General features: G+C 42.0%; 1 protein-coding gene across 1 annotated transcript; it reads left to right on the top strand.

Annotated features, from left to right (window-relative positions):
- Positions 1-509: 509 nt before the first annotated feature.
- On the top strand, positions 510-21,123 carry FKBP4 (FKBP prolyl isomerase 4). The gene is made up of 10 exons (XM_063321931.1): positions 510-788; positions 4,326-4,470; positions 5,734-5,876; positions 10,349-10,469; positions 10,998-11,154; positions 12,455-12,545; positions 12,892-12,975; positions 13,705-13,890; positions 14,392-14,631; positions 18,606-21,123. The coding sequence occupies exons 1-10, from the start codon at positions 705-707 to the stop codon at positions 18,702-18,704; spliced, it is 1,350 nt and encodes a 449-aa protein (XP_063178001.1). The 5' UTR covers positions 510-704; the 3' UTR covers positions 18,705-21,123.
- The last annotated feature ends 209 nt before the right edge of the window (positions 21,124-21,332 follow it).

A 21,332-nucleotide genomic window follows, 5' to 3' on the forward strand; every position in this document is an offset into this window, starting at 1 on the left:
ATTTACAAGCACATGGTCTCTAACGGGATCCCCAGCCCGGCATACCGAGGGGATGTCCCAGTGCCCCGGCCTCGCTGCGGCTCGTTTCTACAAATTTCCCTGTAATCGTTCGCAAGTGCGAGGAGGGCGAAAAGGAAAACAAGCCCATGCACCTGCAAAGGACTGCTGGTGCTGAGCTAGCAGGGGGTTAGTTTTACTCAGGGCAGAGCCAGGCCGGGCACAGCGGCTCTTCCTCGCTGCCGGGCCGGGCTCCCCCCCTGCACCACCTGCGAGAGGTGGGCGCACCTGCCCCCTGCGCTGTGAAAGCGCCCCCTCCTTCCTCCCGTGAATAAACTCTTCTTCCTCCTCCTCGCTCCCCGCCGCCCGTCTCCCTCCCGTCCTGCCGGTGATAGCCTCTCCACCCCCAGGAGCGACCTGCACTTTCACCCCGGCCCCTGGCACGGGCGGGCGCTTTGCGGCAGCCCGGCTGCCTCTAGAAACTTCTCGGTCCCTCCCTCTCCCCTCCCCTTCCTCCTCCCCGCCGACCGGGGGCCGGCGCTGCGGCGAAGGCAGGAGCGAAGGAGGCGCGCGGCGCCCGCGCTGCTCGGAGCCGGAGGCGCAGCGAGGCGCTAGCCCCAGCCCCAGCCCGGCGGGAGGAGGCCGGTCTCGACCCCCGACCCCGGCAGGCGGCCCTTCCCTGCGCAGCGGTGGCAGCGGCAGGCGGCATGACGGCGGAGGAGATGAAAGCGGACGGCGCTCCCTTGGAGGGAGTGGACATCACCCCCAAGCGGGATGAGGGCGTCCTCAAGGTACCCGGCGGCTGCGGGCGGCCGCTCCCCGTCCCCATTTCCCGCACTGTCTCGGAGACCGGTGGGGAGGGGGGGAGCCGGTCCCTCCTCGCCTGCGAGCGGGCGCTCCCCGGGAGCCCTGCCCCGCCGGGGCCCGCTTTGTCCCCTGAAGGGACAGGCTCGCGCAGCCCCGGCAGTTCAGCATTGGCGGCGGCGCGCGGGGAGGGCGGGAGGCCGCCTCAGCCGCGCACGCGCTGCCCGCCCGCGGCGGGGGCTCCCACGCGGCTGGCGGGTCCCCGGTCCCGCCTGCCCGCCCCCAGGCCAGGGCGAGCCGGCGCCTGGGCCACCCGCCCGGGAGCCCTGGAGTGACTGCGGGAGGGAGGGGAGGCGCTTTTCGGCGCGCTCGGGCTTTTCCCCGGTGCTGCGGTGGTCTGTCCACCCGGGCTGCGGCTGTGCCCGCATGGCTTATCGGGGGGCTGGGGTGGGGGGGTGTCGGTTGGGGCCCATCTCCCAGCACGTGTTCGGGGGCTGAGGAATTAAAGATGGTGCCTCGGCGGGGCACGTGTGTGTGGCAGGCGGCGGGCGCGGAGCAGTGCTGCCTGTGGGGCTCTCCATCTTGGCAGGAGCCGGGGAGGCCGCCCCTCGGCTCGGCTTCAGGGGGAAGGCTGGCGGTGTGCAGGCTGCTGGTGAGGTGGTTGGGAGAGCTGGCCGCAGGGCTAGCTGCGGCCGGGTTTGCGCCGTGTGTGGAGAGCACCGGTGGCGTGTCGTCTTCCCTTTGTACTGGGAAGCCAGTCGATAAGGGTGGCAGAATTTATACCATGAGGGGGAGTTGTACTAACTTCCTCTGTCAGATATTTCCTATTTCCACATCTCTAGAAACTTCTTTAGTCTCTGTAAAAAAACTTCTAACAATCATTAGAAGTATGTTTTAATCACTGTAGAAATGCAGAATTATGGTGTTTGGAAGAAGAAAAGCAGCACCGCAGCAAGGACAAAATTCTGTTTTTAAGCTTTAGAGCCTTCTGACTTTAAATTCTGGGTTTGTCATAGAGGCACTATCTCTAGTTCAGGAAAGGTATCAGGGATCAGATTGAAGATGTGTGGTTGGCTTCTGTATGCTGCTTTCCCATGTCTTCTGCTAACATGCTTTGGTGAGAGTTTGTATTTTTTGCACATAGTACAGTTATCAGGTTAGAGTTCTCATCTGCATGGCTGCCTGGGAAGGCCACCTGCGAGTCTCCTGCATCTCAGATCCCTGAGCATGGTAAAAGGCAGTGAGTGTCGGCCTACTCCATGCACTACCCACCTTTTGATGATGGACAAGTAGCAGGTGATTTTATAAAGGAGGGAAGGAGAAAGTGCTGGCAAAAGAACTGAGGTTGTGAAAAACCTCAAAAAAGGTGAGATTATGAATTGGTAAGGCAAAATACTGTAGAGGTCATGAAGTCCAGCCTTCATGGAATTTATTTTTCTAGTAATTGCCAGAGTGCAGAATTCACACATTGAAGTCAAGGGTCTAACGCTGAACTAATCTACACCAAGTTTGTACTGGTATTGTTGCACTGATTCCAGGAGAGGGTTTTTTTATTTGTTCATTAGCTTTGTATCAGAATAGTATACAGAGGGTTTTACCTTGTATTGCGGAATATGCTTGCATTATTTCTAGTCTAAGTATTTAATTTTAGAAATAGAGATACTTGCAATCACAATATGAACAGAAAAATCTGGTTTCTCTATCGGAAAGGGAAACGTAAACTCTATGGAAAATGGGGTTGCCATATTGAGTATACGAAAAAAGTGAAACGAGTCTCTTGAAAATTAAATAAATGCAAAAGAATAATATTGCATAAATACTGAAAATGAGATGTTCATTACTTTCATCTTGGTTAACTTGGTATGACACTAGAAGAATATGGCATTTGGAAAAGTTTAGTACGTTTCTGTTAAATGCAGTTATTACTTTTTAATCTATATCTAAGCCTGATGTAGTTTAGTCTGGTTATAAGATTCATGTTATTTTCATAATCTCTGTTCCCTTATTTCTGTGACAGTGGTTGCTTGAATTTTTGCCTGCCTGGGGAGAAAAATCAATAGATTAGTTCTGTAATGCTAATAACTGCTGTAGCACTGAGGTGGTGCAGGGTAAGAGGATGGTGTGCTGTGGGAGGTTAGGCATACCTTTTCACACTGAGCATCCTCTCCCTAGGAAACTGAGCAGGTAGTAGTTTTGGGGTTTTTTTTCCTCTGTTATACATCCAGTGAGGTGCTTTCAGCTTGTTAAGAGTCTGACAGAAGCTGTCCACACTGTCTCAGCTTTGCCTGGAGACTGCTGGCATTTCAGTTTTGTAGTCAGTTGCAGGGATGGTGGGAGGCAAAGTAGGAGATTGACAGTGGTTAGTTACAAGAAGTTGAAATTTGGGAAGGAGGGTCCCAAAGGTGTGCTTCTTTCAGTGAAAAACACGATTGGTATAGAGGCATGGCCTTTTTATAGCTTTTTTTTTTTAAAGGAGGGATACCAATACATTCTTCCGTATAACTGCCCTTGAAGAAATGTTTTATCTTGTATGAACAGTATGTGTGCCAGGTCTCTATAGATGCAAGCAAATAGAGTCTTTCATTGGTTCCCTTTTGCCGAACTAAAGTAATGCAGAACTTTGGCTAGGAGCTGGATGGTTTCAATCAGTATTGGAGAAAACTCAAATTTGAACTTCAGGAATTCTGTCACGGGCAAGGCTTCATATCGTTGCCCTATGAGATAGGTCAGGTTTATTCCCTTTCTTTGTATACGTTTCAAATGAACACCAGAGAGACTGGGTGATCTTGCCTGTTGTGTAGTCTAGATGTAGTTGGTACTGGTCTTGCTAGCTAGGCTGGGGAACCTCTTGAGAAGAAAATCAAATCCTTGCAGTTGTATGTTGAAATAGGGGTGCTGGCAACCTGTGTCATGGTTGTGGAGAGACAAAATTAATACAGTATAATAATTCCTAAGTGTTACTGTGTTGGCTGCTAGAATGAACCTGTGTTGGGATAAGATTGTGTTAACCTTTGTTAAACTGTCTGCTTCAAACTTGAATAATCTCGGATTACATGTTAGAATAGACTTTGCATAGGAAGAACCAGATCCTTTTCTTTTATTTAGATGTTTTGCCTAGAACACTGAACTCAGGAGTAATGATGGAGTGGTGGTGAGGAAAGTACTCGAATAAAGCAAAAAAAATCCTGCCTGATGTTTTACCTGATCAAGTTTCAAGAACATTTAAAATCTTGTTGAAGAAAGGTAAATGACATTGCTAACTATAGATGCAAAGATCTGTAAGCTGGTGCCAGCTGTTGCAAATTAAGTTCCTGTATGACAGCAGAGCCAACTTGATGTTCCTGCATTTGCAACACTGCTAATCTGTAGACAGAATAGTCAATCCATTTCCAGGTTAACTGCAGTAAACCTGCAGATCTTTTATCTCCTGAAGACGATAATGTACGCATCTAAGTAAATGGAATTAACGTCCAATAGGCAGACTTCGTTTGCATCATCTTAATGTTCCTTACTGTTTTTCTCAGGTTGTCAAGAGAGAAGGCAGTGGGACAGAGTCTCCGATGATAGGTGATAAAGTGACCGTCCATTACACAGGATGGCTTCTTGATGGCACAAAATTTGACTCCAGTCTGGACAGGAGAGACAAATTTTCATTTGATTTGGGGAAAGGTAATACTTTGTTTGGTATTGATCAGTTTTGGTAATAATTGAGGTGGGATTGCCTGGCATGTGTGGCTCCTTTGCATGTTAAGTTGCTTTTTAAACTCATTTTTGGAGCTTAAGGTTTATTCTCTTAGAATAGCCCAATCAGAATGGCTTTGAGGTTTTTTTGAATGAGAAAACTGTGTAGCTCCTTGATGAATCCTGCTCAAGAATTCACAGGCCTCAGACAAAGCACTCCAGGGGAGCAAGTTTGCCCTGAGGCATAGTGATAAAGGGTAGTTAAATAGAATATGTATTTTGTTGATTTTTTTTTTTTGGCAGCAGACTCAAATTCAGGAGTACTTAATTATGACCAGATGCTGGGACAGGGTGCATGGGGGCAGCTGTCAGCTGCAGCATGATGAAACGTACTCCCTTTTTCCCTAAGTTCCCACATTAACTCAAATATGAATCTTGAAGCAGTGTATCTCTTCATTATCAAAAGCCTTAATTTTTTTGAATGCAAAAATCCAAACATCCTTGTTCCAGCAAATCTTATTACACAATCTGAGGTTTTTTCCCTGGCAGCTCCTTACCTCCTGCTTTTTTATTTGGGGTGGAAATTCTGCAGTGTACTGAAACCTGAGATGATATGAAGTGTGCCTATTAATACAAGACTTAATAGGCTACTTGATTGAGTTAAAAGAAGCAGCAAGTAGGAGAGCTTGAGTAAGAGATAGGATTTTATTACTTGAGGCTCCAGCTTCTGATCACTTTTGGCTTTAGAATGAATACTACTACTCCTGCGTTCCTCCCCCTTTCTGTTAAAAGTGCATGTAACCTTTAGTTACCACTTGTGCTGCTGCACTTTGCCAACTGATAAAGTACAGAGAGAAAAGGCTGTTGTGTTGGATTGTTTTCAAAATACAAGCAGGCAATCTCTCACCCAAAGACCTTCCTCTTCGAGGAGTTTATTGTTATTTCCTCACGCTTGAGATTGTGCCAAGCGCTTCAGCCTGTCTCTGTGTTCAGATGACTTCTGTTCTCTATAGGCGAGGAAGTAAGAGGAGAAGAATCACTACACGTAGAGTGAAGAAATTTAGCCAAATTTATGTCCCCAGGTAACTTTATAATTTGATTAGGGTTAAAACTGACGTACATAAATGAGAGTGAGCACAAGTCATTCGGTATTTCTGCTGTCTTATACTAACAGCAATGATGCTCAGTTTCACAGCTGATGGTGTCTTTCCTGTGTGCCTAGCAATCATGTGATTGAAATTTTACTTGCAGGTGAGGTGATCAAAGCATGGGACATTGCTGTGGCGACTATGAAGGTTGGTGAAATCTGTCGGATTACATGTAAACCAGAATATGCCTATGGCTCAGCTGGGAGCCCTCCAAAGATACCTCCCAATGCTACACTGGTTTTTGAAGTAAGTGAGAGACAGTCACTAAAACTGTATGCTTGAAAAACAAACAAAAATCATATTTCTCTGTAGAAAATGTGTGATGCAATATCCTTTCAAAACTGGAATGTTAGTTTTTCTAAAGAGAAAAATATGGTCAATTAGGGTAGTGTGGGCAAAGCAGAGTTCTGTTTTGGCTGCTACTAATCTGCATCCAGGTTCAGACATGGCTCAGGTTCCCTTATTTTGGAGTCATAAAATACTTAAATGTTTTCCAGTGTTCATTGTTTTAATTTTACAGTTATGTAATGATTCACTATAGAAGAGTGCAGGTTTGGGAGGCGGGGCAGCGTGTGGAGGACTGTCTCAGTGGCGTACTCTGAAGTAGTTGAAAAAGTGAAATCTTTAATCCATAGTAGTCAAAGTAATGATACTTACATTAAACTTTATGAAGTTTTGAACAACAGAAAGAGTAATTCATGTCCTTGGTAATATGTTTTTTTTGTACTTTTAAATTTATTCTTTTTTTTGCAACATTAACACGATCTTTTGTGAGCTATTTGGGGGAGAAAAGAGATAATTACCCCATATAAACTGCTAGAATATAAAGTATATTTGAACAGCCGTGCAACTATGATCTGTTTTCTGCAAGGCTGAGCATTTTAATAAGCCTTAAAAGCACCATAAGAACAGTTTGGATAGGTTGCTCTTGTCAATTACCAAAGTCTGTGTGGATCCAGGCTACACTGGTCAATCTTACCATTGTAGAAAGTCGTTTGAACATGCTTGGTCTCTGTGACAGATTCAGCACTCTTGAGATTGGTGTCTAGGTAATGCTAGTTTTTCAATTCACGTGGACAGTTGGTCTGCTCAGAACTGAACTGCATGTCTTGGTAAGCATGGAGGCAAGTAGTGTGGGTATTTCTTAACCTCCTCAGTAGAGGACAGAATTTGTTACCTAGTGATCTTTAAGGTATCTTTCCCCACCTTCCAAAAGGGTGTGGAAATAGCAGCTGTCTCTTGTGTATTATTTCAGTAGTGAGAGTTGGTTGCTCAGAATGCTGAGACTCGTGTTTGATTTTTCCATAGAGGATGATACTAAAGCTGTTCTGGAGCATGCTTTGACAAACAGTGTAAACAGTGTTTTGGGAGGATATATTTTTCTCATTGTTAAAACAGTTCAATTCCAATAAATACTTTAAAATTAATTGCACCTAAAAGAAGGCACATAGACTCTGTTTGTGTGATTTTTAAAATTACTTTGTTCTAAAATACTTAGTCAATGGAATGGACTCCTACTTTTGGGGGCAGAAGGGAAGTTTTTAAGCTCTGATGATTGCTCTAAGATTCCAATTTATCTAATTTATCAATTAGATTTCAATTGAATTCTAATAGAATTCAATTTCTCTTGAATAGAATTTCTCTAATAGAATTTCAATAGAATTCTAATCAATCAATTATCAAATTTATCTAATATCTGAGAAAGGTAAAAACAGCTGATGATGTAGGGACTGAAAGCCTGCTAGATTTTAATGGAAACAATAAGCATCTGTTAAGAAGGGTATATGGAACATAGTTGGATTTTGTGTTTGTATTACACTTGGATAGTGTATTTGTATTTCTTTTTTCCATGAACTTGTGAGTAATAGCATTAAAGATGTATTTTGTGCAGAAGGATTCAAAAAATACTGCTAGCAGGTGGTATCCCAGACCACTAAGGAATGAGAACTTACTTATTTTGAGTACACCCAAATTAATGCCATTATTTCTGCAATTGACTGTTGAAAAATAATATCTTGTAAAGCTGTTCTTAAACAGCATTTTTTAATATATAAATCTGAGGATGCTCATGGCTGATTTATATTGGATCAAACTACACAGGGTGGAATGCTATGTGCTTCGCACAAATGCAAGCGATACCAAGGCAGGATCGAAGGCAAGATAAAAATGCTAACACACTTACTGTGTTCTGACCTGGTGATTCAAATGCAAACTCTTAACTTTTTTTTTTCCTACCCATCTGCCTTTTTCTGCTCACTTCATTTTGGTTGAGGGAAAGGAAAAAACAAAAGTGTAGCAATTATGAGGATGTTCAGCTTCTCTGCTTTTTACTTGACCATACGTACTGTCTTAAAGCTCAAGACCTTCTACCTTGGCAGCATATTAAAGCATTCTTAAGGGCTTAGCAGTAGTACACAGGATGCTACATTGAGTCCTGCAAAAAGAGATAATACCTAACCTTTTGATAAACAAAAGCACTAACTACAAGATGGGATTTGTTTCATCAGAGTACTACTGAGTCTACCTGATACAGTCATCCAAATGCTCTGCTTCCCACTAGGTTTTTCTTAATGGTGCCAGTCTGACCTCTCTGTCTTGTAGGTACTGTTTAGATAAAAGTATTATTTCATTCATGACCATTTATATACCCTAATGCCTGCCTGAGCAGTAATGTTAGAGGAGAAAAAGGAGAAAGAAAGAAAGAAAAGCACTGAAGCTGCCTATGATGGTTTTGTGCTTCCCTAACAAAATGGCCTGCAGATGACTGGCTACAACAAATAAGCAGTGCCAGGTGTGTCCTGAAATAAGGGAGTGGGGCAAAACTTAGAAAGTTTTCCTAAGTTTTATTAGGTAGGAGTGATTTCTGACTATATGACTCTCAGGCACTTAAAATCTCTTGATGTTTCCACTTTCTTTAGTGTTGCTATTTAAAACATTGTCAGCATGGTTCCTTTGCAAGTGCCGTCACCATACCAAAATTTTTTATGAGTTGCCTTAAAAAGGACCCTCTAAAACACAAAAGCACCGTCTAAAATCATGAAAGATTTTGTAGTTGTGTCACCACCACATCAGCGTTTGGTTATGGCCTGAAATAATGGGTGTCTTATGGTTTGGGTTGTTTTTTTTTTTCTTCCTCACGATTGCTTTTGCTGAGCAATATGGATAGATAGATCCTTCCATAGAATACGGTTGTTCAGGTAAAAAAGGAAAAAGGAAAAAAAAAGGGGGGGGCGGGAACCTGTATGGTCATCAGTGGGATGTTCTGGAGGGACTTAGCTTGTTTCAGACAGACTGAAGAGAAAGATCAGAATATTGTTATTAAGTAGCCATCAAAATACAAAGTGGAAGTACTCTCTGTGCTGGTGAATATTCAGTTCCTCTTGCACTCTGGGTATTGTAAGTCCAGTGTAATGAACCTCCACAGCGTTAGCCCCGAACTTTTTTTTTTTTGTAAAAGGTACTTAGTCTAAGCAATGCTGATTATCATGACTTGCTCTTTTTTGCTGTTTTTACTATTGTTTTACTCAGAGGATAGCAAAAGATTTATTTTTCTTAATTTCATAGCAGCAACAACAAATTGCTTTTGTGACTAGACTGTTTTTCCATCTTGTCAAAGTAGTCCCACTTCAAACTATGATTTGCAATAGAGACTTGGGAGGGCATGTGAAGATTCAGGCCGGATAGTTATCTCTTACATTAATACAAGCTCTTAAAAATGCTGAACAACTTGTTGCATCAACAAGTTCAGATTTAAGGTGGGCCAGATCATGGTTTTATCATTCTAATTGACATATTTTTTCTGAAATGATCCCACAATACACAATGATAAGGCAAGATTAGAGGGGAAAATGTTACAAGTAAAAAGAGAGCACTTAACTCTTTTCAGGCATGCAAGGGAAAATGACACAGAAATTTTGAAACTATTGTCCCATGGCACAAGAATAGCACAAGATACTCTTGAATTTGTTTTAATATTGCAGGACAAGCATTTGGAGTCAGTTTGTGTTCCAATCCAAGTACTTTAAAGTTCATCTGAATTTGACCATAGATGGGATTAAGGGTATAATCAGGATTTAAGGATTGCATCTTTATAATTTTCCTGCTTCTTTTGTCCTTGCATTACTTACAAAGCTCTGCAGCCCTTGCATGCAGTGACACTATTGTTGATTCTACTTGATTGTAGAGTAAGAGGATGTGACAACTGCTGATCAGTGTGGTAGCACTGCAAAGTGGCAGCTGAGAGCAAATTCTTCCTGGTTTAATGTGTTCAAAGTTATTTTCCCTCATATTAGAAAAAAAAAAACCAACAACAAACAAACAAGACCTCAAGGCCAAAACTACTATCCATACTTCTGCCTGCAGACATTAGCAAAAATACAGTAGAATCTTTTTTTGCAGTAGTCCCTAAGCTTTATTCAGAAGCCAGGTTCACAGTCCTTTCAATTAAAGGATCTAATTTGTATTGGCAGACCAAGATTGCTGGAGTAAAAAACTGTAAAGGCCTGAATATAATCTGAAACTCTTCAGTAGGTTTCCATATAGTATCTACTGAGTACTGCATCTTCATAGCCTTAGCTATGTAAAATACCTTGCAGGGTATTAACTAGGATAGTGGCTTCCTGAACAGCTATAGTTTCAGATATCTTTGGAGAACAAATTCTGTGAGTTACTGAATTGATGTGATGAGAATAAATGCAAGGCTTTTCTTCCCTCCATAGATAGAACTTTTTGAGTTCAAGGGTGAGGATCTCACTGATGATGAAGATGGTGGCATCATCCGAAGAATCCGTAAAAAAGGAGAAGGCTACTCCAAGCCCAACGAGGGTGCGCTTGTAGAGAGTAAGTATGTTACGCAAATAGTAAATGGGTTTACCATGTGAGAGGGCAGAACCTTTTTTCCAACCTACAGCTCCTTGCCCTGAGAGGAGTATCTGTCTTCTCTTTTCCTTTATCAGGTAACTTAACCTTGAGTTATCTTTCATTCTCTTATTTCTAGCAAGGTTTATGTTTTCCAGCAGCAACTGTGTTCTCCAGAGATACTGAATCTGATAAAGTACTTTTCTGATGAAAAATGTTGGATGAGTCTAGTAAAGTATTTCCACAAGAGCGAAAGCAGTTCTGGCGCTTGTTGGAGTGGAAAAAAATACTTACATATAGATGAACCAAAAAAAAAAGGGTGTTTATTAAGTTTAGCAGCAGAAGTTCTATTTGCTGCCAGTGGCCACCATGCATAGGCAGCTGTTAAAAGAGAAAAGACTGTTCAGTTGGAGACTTTGGCTCTCCCTGTATTACCTGTGCTACCTGCCCCTTGCCACACGTGGATATATTCTGATTTTTCTCTTGGTTGGTGTGTGTTTTTGTTACCAGTCCAGTTTGAAGGCCGATATGGAGATCGCGTTTTTGACAGGCGAGAATTGCGATTTGAGATTGGAGAAGGTGACAACTATGATCTTCCTCATGGTCTGGAGAAAGCAATTCAAAAAATGGAGAAATTGGAGGAATCTGTGTTCTATCTCAAACCCAAGTATGCTGTTTCTGATCTTTTGATACTTGAAGGGCTTACACTAAGCATCTGGCAAGAATGACGTGTTTTGTTATAATGCCTTTCGCGTTTCTTTCAGTGCCGTAGCAAAAACTTTCAGCCCCAAAAGTTTGATGTATGAGAAGCATGCAGCTAAGATCATTTTGCCACTAGGTTTTGAAGTAGTAGCATTCCAAAAGAAATGTACTTAAGACCCCGTAGTGTTAATCTTGATGAATGTTAAAAAAAAAATATTGTTGTTGTCTTTAACTTAAATTTTTGTCGTCCCTCTTAATGAAACAGTACTTACTGTGCATATAAAGATACCTAAAAAACAGCCTCAGAATAAAAAGAGGTAGCTGGTCCTTAGGTAACATGGTTAGTAAAGAGTATCAGAAATCCTTTGTCAGTAGAAAATGTTCACTGGTATTCTGAAAGCCTTTTGGAAAAAGACCTTCAAGATCCCTGTGAGATAGAAGGCAGAGTTATATCCAAACCTTGGACCACTATAAGAACTCTCTGAAACAAAGAACAGCTAACTGAGATGTATGATTGCCCGACATTGTAACCTTAAACAGTCTTGGATGTAAGCAGAATTTTTTCTTTATAGTGAGAACACATCCAAAACAAATGGAGTTTGCACTGATTGTTTCCATCAAACTTTAATCCATTTCAGTTTTTATTTTAAGTTTTTTTTCAACTGGAACTGAACCTGATGGTAGAAGAAAAGCAGAGCAATCTGATCTTGAGGGTTTTCCTACTGATACCCAGCTTCTTACTGGAGTTGCAGTGCAGCCTTTCTATAGGCATTTACTGTTATCAGCTGATTGGCAGTATGTGAAGTGTACAGCTGTTCATTTAATCTCTGTATTTATCGTTGTCTTTGGTTTTCTGAGAACAGTACTAACACACAGGTACTCTGAAGGAAACATCCAGTCTCAGACCATGAATATAAAGCAAGATGTGTATAACTTGAAAGTATTCTTTTTTTCCTTGATGGAGAGATAACTTGCTTTTCTTTCATTTAAGCTTAAAAAAAAACAAAAAAGAATAGGAACTACTAACCTAGAGATTAACAAAATTAAACCCGGGTTTCTTCAGCTTTCTTCTGCCATGTGCTTGCTAATTTTGGACTAGTGCCTAGAATTCTTCAAGCCCTTTATGTCTTGTTATAATGCTCTATAGGCATCCCAGATTTGCATAGCGTTTTTGCCTCCAGCTTCCTATGCAGTAAATATGGCTGGCTGGATAGTTTTGGAACTCCTTGTTTCTTTTCCTTCTTTCCATTCCCCCTGTCTTACAGTTACGGTTTTGGAAGTGCTGGGAAAGAGAAATTTCAGATCCCTCCAGATGCAGAGCTCCAGTATGAAGTGAAACTCAAAAGCTTTGAAAAGGTAGGAATGAGAGATGAAGTCCCAAAGAGATTGGGAGGTGGGGGAAGGGGTGTGAGTGCAGCTTAAACAAGGACGATGGAATCCCTGAACGTTGATCTGAAATAGGGAAGCCACTCTTGTCAGAGATGATAAGACACCACGAGCTCTTGGCTGAAATTGTCCTTGTTCTTACTGCATCCCTGTCTGTTGCCATCAGCGTTTCTCCTGCACTAGCCCAGTTTCCAGCAGCAGTGCAGAACTCTGTTTTGCCAAACCTATCTCTACCATACTGTTAGTGGGAAGCAGCATAGCCACTTGATTTCTCCAGAAGCTATATCATTGACTTGAACTGTTACTGTTTCGGTAGGCTAAGGAGTCTTGGGAAATGAACACAGATGAGAAGCTGGAACAAAGCTGCATTGTGAAGGAGAGAGGCACTCAGTACTTCAAGGTAAACTGCAGTCTCCAAGTAATAATAGCATTTCTTAGTCCATGTCATGAGCTAATAATGATGATTACAGCTTCTGTCATTTCAGAGTAGTGTTCATGCTATTCTCTGTGATGTTTTACAGGGAGAACGGGAGGGAAAGGTGTCTTAAAAATAAAAGTAAAAAATGTAAAAAAGCCTCAGAGCTGCAATATCTAAAGAACTAACTCTGCAGGGAGTTAGTTCTCTCTGACAGAGCTCTGTGCTGCACCTAGAGATAACTTCATGGCATACATTGAATAGTAGCAAACTTACAGTATTTAAGTTCCTGCTGTGGCATAGTGCTGTGAATGAACAACATTCATTTAGGTATAGGTGTGTGGCAAAGCTGTTTCAAACTATTTGAGCAGCTAAAGGCAGGCTTTCCCATTATCTTCATGACACAGCAATAGTGCTGTTTTGAAAACGCCCCATGTTCCTTCTTTTGAGTATAAGGTGGGAGTTGAGAGTGAAGTATCAATGCTGGCCTATACCCTTAGCTTTAGTGGGGGAATCAGTAGGTATTCCTAAAGATTTTCTGATCCTGTGCAGGAATGGCTTTCAGAAGTAGTATATTTTTGATGATAGAAGTTATTTTCTGATTACTCTGAATTATTTTTTTCAGATCTATTGCTCAAGGTAAGCAGGAGGGGCAAGAGGGAGGCAAAAGTTACTGTGGTGAGCTATGTGATAATTGAATTGCCTTGTTTACAGGAGGGGAAATACAAACGGGCAGCATTACAGTATAAGAAGATTGTTTCATGGCTGGAGCACGAATCGGGACTCTCTGATGAGGAGGATACAAAAGCCAAAAGCTTGAGGCTTGCTGCCCACCTTAATCTAGCTATGTGCCATCTCAAGCTGAAGGAGTACTCCCAGGCTTTGGAGAACTGCAACAAGGTAATAAGAGTTTGTTTATTCTTAAGCTGCACAAGCAGTCTGACAGTTTATCTCTTGCTTTAACAAACTGAGGGATACCAGGCTATGTGGTGTTTGGCCTTTCTTATCAACTGGCAGAAGAGGTTATTTTCATAATTATTGTCCTTTGAATATCTTTTACTAACCGTCTGCTACATTGAGAGTATTCAAGTGTTTAGAAATTAGAAACACTGAGATGTGGTGAAGGTAGTCGTGTTGGCAAAGGTCCTTCAAAGAGCTGGAATAGAGGCAGGACTAAATGTTAGTCTTGTTGGTTCTCTGTCAAATAGCCTGCTATATTCAGTCGTCTTTGTACTTACTTCTGCTGTATTAAACTCACCTTCATTAGTAAGCCCTGACAGGACTCATAAATCTACATCAGAAGGTAGAGTTTCTAGCGTTCTTTGGTATTCTGACTGCATATTGTATTTAAGAAAGAAAAATTATTTTTGAATGTGGCTTTGTTTCGATTTTTTAATGCAGGCACTTGAACTGGATAGCAACAATGAAAAAGGTCTGTTCCGGCGCGGAGAAGCGCACTTGGCTGTCAATGACTTTGAGTTGGCCCGGGGAGATTTTCAGAAAGTGATACAAATTTATCCAAGTAACAAAGCTGCCAAAGTGCAACTGGTAACTTGTCAGCAAAAAATACGGGAGCAGCATGAGAAAGAGAAAAAGATGTATGCCAACATGTTCCAAAGGCTTGCAGACAAAGACTTAAAGGTAAGTAATGCTACTCCAGAAGAATACAAGAGGTCATATCACATATTAGACAAGGAGTACTGTTTTAAGTATTCAGCTTACTTTTTAGTACAGATGAATATAGTGGAAGAACATTCAACTAGCTTCCTCTGGGGTAAAATAACTGGAAATAACCACCAGTCAAAATCATTAGGCCATCTTGTTTGAACAAGGCAACTAGCAGTACCAAGCATGACACAGAATGCTTTTACTTATTTCAACTGATTTTACCACGGACCAATGTTAATCAGAAGGGAACTGAAGTGATGAGAGGCAAACGTGGTGATGTTCAAGAACTGAATAAAGTGCTTATTCTCCTTGAACTGATCTTTTAAAAACAGTCTGTTCTGGTGCTTGTGTGGCCCATCTACTGAGACCTTATGTCTATTGCACAGACGGTGCTGAGGACCATCTTGCTTCTCACAGAGACATTAAGATGTGTTCTCCATCTTGAATGTCACAGATTGATTATGAAGTGTCAGAATTTGGACTGTCAGAAGATTCATTCTTCTACTGTATGGATGGTTTTCCTACTAAGCTTGCACTAGAATTTTAGTAAATACTAGTTCAGTTAACAATAGCAATATTTGAATCCAAGTTACAACAAGGTTGTATCAGTTAGCAGGAAACGTTCAAAGTTACTGGTCAGAATCGCATACCCTAAGAAAATGTTCTGTTTGTGTCCCTTATATCTGATGGTCCATAAGGACTAAGTAAACCTGTAACTTCCAAGACAAATGTGTGATTTACATCAGACTCAAATTTTCTCAGTAACATTAAGGAGTGCAGAAGCTTGCATCTTGTAAGGTTATTTTCACAGATCTTTGTGTCCACCATCCCAAAATATGCACAGAGAGTCTAAAAAATTGTTGGATATTGGTATGTCACTTTCCATGGTTAACTGTGTCAGTGAGTCTGCCCGCTGTCCTCAGATGTGTGTATCCTGACAACTCAGACATCTCAGACTGTCAGTTGACAGTTCCTTATGTGAAATGCTTCACAAATCTTTCTCTTCCCCTCCCCTAATCTTTCAAAATTAGATAGATCTGAAATCAGTTGATCTCCCAGAGACAATGGGAGATGTATGCCATTCTGCATCTCTTACTCTGCTGAAGTAGTCCTATAGTAGGCATGAGGTAATTGTGTCTAACTGGACGATTGGGTGGGCAAGCTGCTCTGTTTGTGGTTTTTTGTTTGTGGGTTTTGTTGGTTTTTTTCCTCTTAAGAGTAGCAGTAGTTCTGTGGATTTGGTTCTGCTTCTCATGGAGGAGTGTAAACAAACACATAAACACATACATTCCCCACTGATTCTGCAAGAGAAGTGTCATTATCCATGTAGTTATGTATCTGGCTAAAGCAGCCTGATGTCAACACTCTGTGTGTTGGAACTTGGAAGAAAGTATTCTGTCCTTTTAGCCATTGTCACATATAGCCATGCAGGATCTCAATTTTAGGTAGGCTTTAATGAAAAATCTCAGGAAGATAAAGATACAGCAATTAAACTAGAATTATTTCACTGTTGGGCATCTTCACTTTTGAAACCGCAGGTTTTGATTGCCAGCTATTGGGCTCTGCTGTGCCTTTCGGCTAGCATAGCTGCTGGGAATCTGGCTTCCTCCACTAGGTGTGGGACACAGCAAGATCTGCTGTTCAGAGAGGAAGAGTGATTGCTGAAACAAGCTATATCCACTAAAAGTACTGAAGGGCTGCCTTTGTGCTTTTCAAAATGTACGGACTCGCAGTCTTTGCATCGCAGGCTGTTTGGGATACGGCAAAGACATAGCACTTCGTTCCAGTTTGCCCATCTATGTTGGATAGAACTGGCTTATAGAGTCATAGAATCATTTAGGTTAGAAAAGATCGAGTCTAGCTGTTAACCTGACACCACCAAGTTCACCACTAAACCATGTCCCTAAATGCCACATCTGTATGTCTTTTAAATACCTCCAGGGATGGTGACTCAACCACTTCCCTGGGCAGCCTGTTCCAGTGCTTGATAACCCTTGTGGTGAAGAAATATTTCCTAATAGCCGATCTAAACCTCCCCTGATGCAACTTGAGGCTGTTTCTTCTTGTCCTGTCACTTGTTACTTGGGAGGAGGGATCAACACTGACCTCACTACAGCCTCCTTTCAGGTAGCTGTGGAGAGCGATAAGGTCTCCCCTCAGCCTCCTTTTCTCCAGGCTAAACCCATTCCCTCAGCCACTTCTCACAGGACTTGTTCTGTAGACCCTTCACCAGCTTCATTGCTCTTCTCTGGGATGTGCTCCAGCACCTCAATGTCTTTTTTGCAGTGAGGGGCTCAAAACTGAACACAGTATTTGAGGTGTGCCCTCACTGGTGCCAAATACAAAGGGACAATCACTTCTCCAGTCCTCCTGGCCACACTGTTTCTTATACAGGCCAGGATGCTATTGGCCTGGTTCTTTCTTCTGAATAGTTAGATGATCTTGGGAATGTGCATGTGTTTACATGTTGTTTGTTTTTTTTTCTCAGAGACAGATGGTCTACTTCAAATGGATGAGGTTTTATATGAAAAGGGATCGATGGAACTGTAAACAAAAGACGCTTACTCTCCAGATCAGTCCTGGGGACTTTTCTTGCAGGAAAACATGTTTTCCTGTTAATTAATTTATGTTGCTTTACTCTAGCTCCAACAGTTTCTCTATTAGTGGTGATGGGAGAAGTTCAAGTGTTCTGGAGAAGAGGGTTTGTTTACCAAATGTCTTCTGACTTGCTAAGAAGGCAGCTTGGACTATGGTTCTGAAATTTGTGACATCTGCATATCTTATGGTCTGTTGAAGTTCGACAGCCACTCTTGCATCAGTAGTTCTTTTCATGAATTTGAATAGGTCACATACGTGAAGTGGGAATTCTTAAAAGGTGAGGATGTTTATCACCTTATCTTAAGCCCTGGATTGCTAGCTAACAGATTCTCTATGGAGAGACTTTGCTCTTGTGTGCTTCACAGAAGACTTCTAAGCATGAAAGGTTGACCTTTGATGCCTGGATATTTTTTGCCTGTGGTTTCTTATTGCAGCTAAGTTGATGTAACATTTTAGTTTAAGGATTCTGCCCCTTTTTCCCCTCCTGTTGCCCTCTCCCAACAGTGCACGCTTATGTCCTTGCTTGTTCTTGTCTGGTTCTCATCTAACCTCATAATAGAACAGATGGTTCAGGGTGCTAGGCTGACAGGTGGAATAGCAATTTCTTTGCGCTGTCTTTTGAGATGAGCAGGACAAGACACTTCTACTTCCCTTTACTGTTTTTGACAATTATTGTAAGGTCAGGATGGTTATGTCCTATTGGAAAAACTGACCTCTGGCCCTTACCACATGGCACTCTGCCTTCCACACCTTTTTATGTGGACTGGAAGATAAAGCAAGGAGACGATTTTTAGACCAGCCACCTTGTCAGATTAGATTTTCTTCCAGCTAAGCTCTTACAGAGGACATACAAGTGACTGTTGTCAAGTTGAAGCCACTTTTCATGAAACTAGTTGTCCAGCAAAGATATTTCTTTGTATCTTGACTCCAGGTGTACCTCATACAAGTTTGGGGGTGGGAGCAGGATATGGGAGTTGCTGAAATTGAATCATGTTGAAATTGAAGCAGGACGAAAGCAGTTCCATGCAGAAGCTTCCTAAATGAATTTCAGTTTGTGGGAGAACACTTCCTTGAAGTATGTGGCAAGCATATGCACACCACGTTACAAATAATAACCACCTAACACCAGTATTTCTTCTCAGCCTCCTCTAAACTGCTTCTGGTTTATTAGATGCAGAAAAAATGCAAAGAAAACTTGGTTTCTGTTGGCTGAAGGTCCTAATATCTTCAGTCTTGCAGGGAGGCCAGGTATCCTAGGTATAAGAATCAAATAATGTGTGTGGTATTGTTAGCAAACGCTAGCCATTTTGTATAACAAAGGAATATATTTTCTTTGTCTCTCTATTTAGTCAGCTGCTGCTCTTCAAACCAGCCACAATGAAGATGAAGAAATGAAAGATGAGCAGAATGGAGTTGGAGATAAATCCGAAGTTGACACAGAAGCATAAAAACAAACCCTATTCCATTAGTTTTGTAAATGAAAGAATTTCCAGTGAATTAGACCTTTATTTTTTTACGTGGTTGAACAGTGGCTTCGGGGGAGCAGAGGCTGAAGCCACCATGCTGCAGTCAGTTACAGCTTTGTATGTCTGTTGGAGAAGCTAAGTGGCAGCATAAATCTGGTTTAATCCTAGGGACTTTATTTATTCATTCAGCCTCTGTTACTGTTTGGGTTCTGTCTGGATTTACTCTGCTTGGTTTATCTGCATTTTGCCATTGGTGTTTGTCTTCTTCTGGTTCCAGCTCACTTTAATCCCAGGTTCTGCTTCCTAAATTTATTTCCTTCATTTCTTTCAAGTAATCAGCCTTTTCCAGGAGTCTGTGAGACTTGAGAACAAATTGGCGCTCCCAGTTCTTTTGCCTTGGCATTGTCCCCTTTCTTCCCCCGTTGAGTGTTGTAACCTTTCATGTATGCCTCCTCTTTGCAAATTGCTGAAGATGAAGACTGTGAAGTCACAGCTAAAGTAATAAAGCTCCAATTAAACTCAAGAAAACAGAACTTTTCGTGGGTTTTTATTGGAATTTGCACAGAACTAAGAGAATTTACTATCCTTAGGTAAATCAGCATTTTCTCATCCACGTAGCTATACAGTAGCCACAGTATCTCATTATTTTTCTGTGTTGTTCATTCGTTGCCATAGAAAATTCCTCCAATAATCAATAAAGTATTTACCCATACATTTGGAAAAGGAAAAAATATGTTGCTGAAAATTGTACAAAAAGCAAGTCTGTAACCAACGCATAAAGCTTATTTTCTGTTCACATTGTTACCTTCACCTTCCACAAAGTAAAACTGGACCAGAAGAAAACCCATTTATTTATACCTGAAAGTGACTGGCTTTGAAGAGAGAATAAGTTTAAATGGTGTAACGCAGTACAAATACTTCTAATGCCTAATGAACTACAAACTCCTGAGTGATTCTAATGTCTGCTTATCCCCATCTCACAAGAAAGCTATTACTTGATATTCTGCTTCTTTCTGCAGTATGTTGTGTGTCTTGTTTGGGGGTGGGTCTGCTTTTGGGTTTGGTGTGGCATTTTTGTTGGGATGGGGTTTTTTGTTTGTCTGCAGGCATGGAACATAGTACTCAAATCTACCTTCTCTGTTTATCCTGTTGTGTAGCGTTAAGCTCGGCATCTCCACTGTCTATTCTGAGACCCTCTTGCAGCAGGGACACTTTGCCTGCTCTGCAGGAGGAAGGTAGATAATCTATTCCTTTCAGATACAAATATGCATTTTTTGCAGTGAGAAAGGTGTTGTGTCTCTCCATGGTGTGGGAGGGGCTGGAATTCTGTGTATGTTGCAGAGAGTATCCCTGTTCTAACATGAATGACACCTAAAATCTTAGCTTGAATTCCCAATATCTCTTGCTGAGAGAGAAGTAATGTATAAATAAAGCACTTATTCTTAGGGTTGTTATGGTCTGGGAGGCTGCCAGTACCTACCCCTGCAGGAGCGCCAGTTTGGACGTGGCAGCTGTATAATTGAACTGTCACCAAAGCAGTAAGGCCTGCTTGATGTGCTGTCCTGTCCCCCGGCCCAGGACAACCTGTTTGGATTGGAGTCCAACCCACCTGCTGCTGGGTAGGAGCTGTGAGCTGCCCCGCTCTCCACGTGGTGTAGTGATAACCCTGAGTTTCAGTGGGGTGGGCGAGGCACAGAGGAAGAGGCAGGATAAAAGTGCTTGGTAGGTTGTTGCATTTAAGGAAATGCTGGCTTGATTTGCTTAGGAAAATCTTAAGTGTTGCCAGGTAATGCAGGGGCTTTTTATGAGTTCACACTCTCTACGTAGTGTCAGCCCTGTGCATACGAAAACTGTTTCGCCGTGTACTAAAGCACGACTACCTTTAAGGGGAATGTAATAACCTACAACAATGTGTGAAGAATGTCTGTCAACTGAAGGTACAAGAGGGGATTTCCAGACACACAAGAACGGTATGGGGGAGCAGGAATGTCAAGCAAGAGTTCTTTTTCTCCAGCAAGGAAATAGCTTGATTTGTTGGGAATCATTACTGGAAACAAAAGCCACCGTGGCTGAAACTGTTGTTGCTATGAAAGTAAGAGTAGGGCCAAGTTCAAATGATAAATTTCTAATTCTTGAAAGTGTACCATTTTGCCTTCATTGTTACTACATAACAAACTGAAATATTTAAGAATGTAAATCTACTAAGGACTCTAAACATGCCCTATTGGGGCAGCTGAAAGGAGGTTCTGTGCTGTCTTTAAAAATGGGTCTAGTTGCCAGCAGAAGATGGCATGCTAGTGTTTGTAAGTGGTCATGCATGTAAACTTCAAATATAAACTATTCATTATGTCCTTACAGAAAAATACGTAAAATAAACAATTACAGTACTTTGTAAACCACACACATCTGTCTCTCTCAATTTATAAATCCTTCCTCCTGTGTGGTGGTCTCATAATAGTACAGTATCTTTGAAGTGAGAGAAGTGTCCCCGTTCCCTGTCATCTCTGAAAGCGGAAACAACTGGTCTTCGCTCAACCCGTCCCAGAGGCGGGAGGGAACGGCTCGGTGCTGTCTCATGCACGGCCGTGCCCTCGGATCGTTACAGGGGCA

The sequence above is a fragment of the Chroicocephalus ridibundus genome, unplaced genomic scaffold (genome assembly GCF_963924245.1).
Source record: "Chroicocephalus ridibundus unplaced genomic scaffold, bChrRid1.1 SCAFFOLD_37, whole genome shotgun sequence".
Lineage (NCBI taxonomy): Eukaryota > Metazoa > Chordata > Aves > Charadriiformes > Laridae > Chroicocephalus > Chroicocephalus ridibundus.

Bases quoted from the DNA above. Each gene is read 5' to 3' on its own strand.
- FKBP4 (XM_063321931.1), top strand. From the start codon at position 705: ATGACGGCGGAGGAGATGAAAGCGGACGGCGCTCCCTTGGAGGGAGTG. The intron at 5,877-10,348 runs GTAAGTGAGAGA...TTCCCTCCATAG, and splicing joins ATGCTACACTGGTTTTTGAA to ATAGAACTTTTTGAGTTCAA. The intron at 12,976-13,704 runs GTAAACTGCAGT...CCTTGTTTACAG, and splicing joins GAGGCACTCAGTACTTCAAG to GAGGGGAAATACAAACGGGC.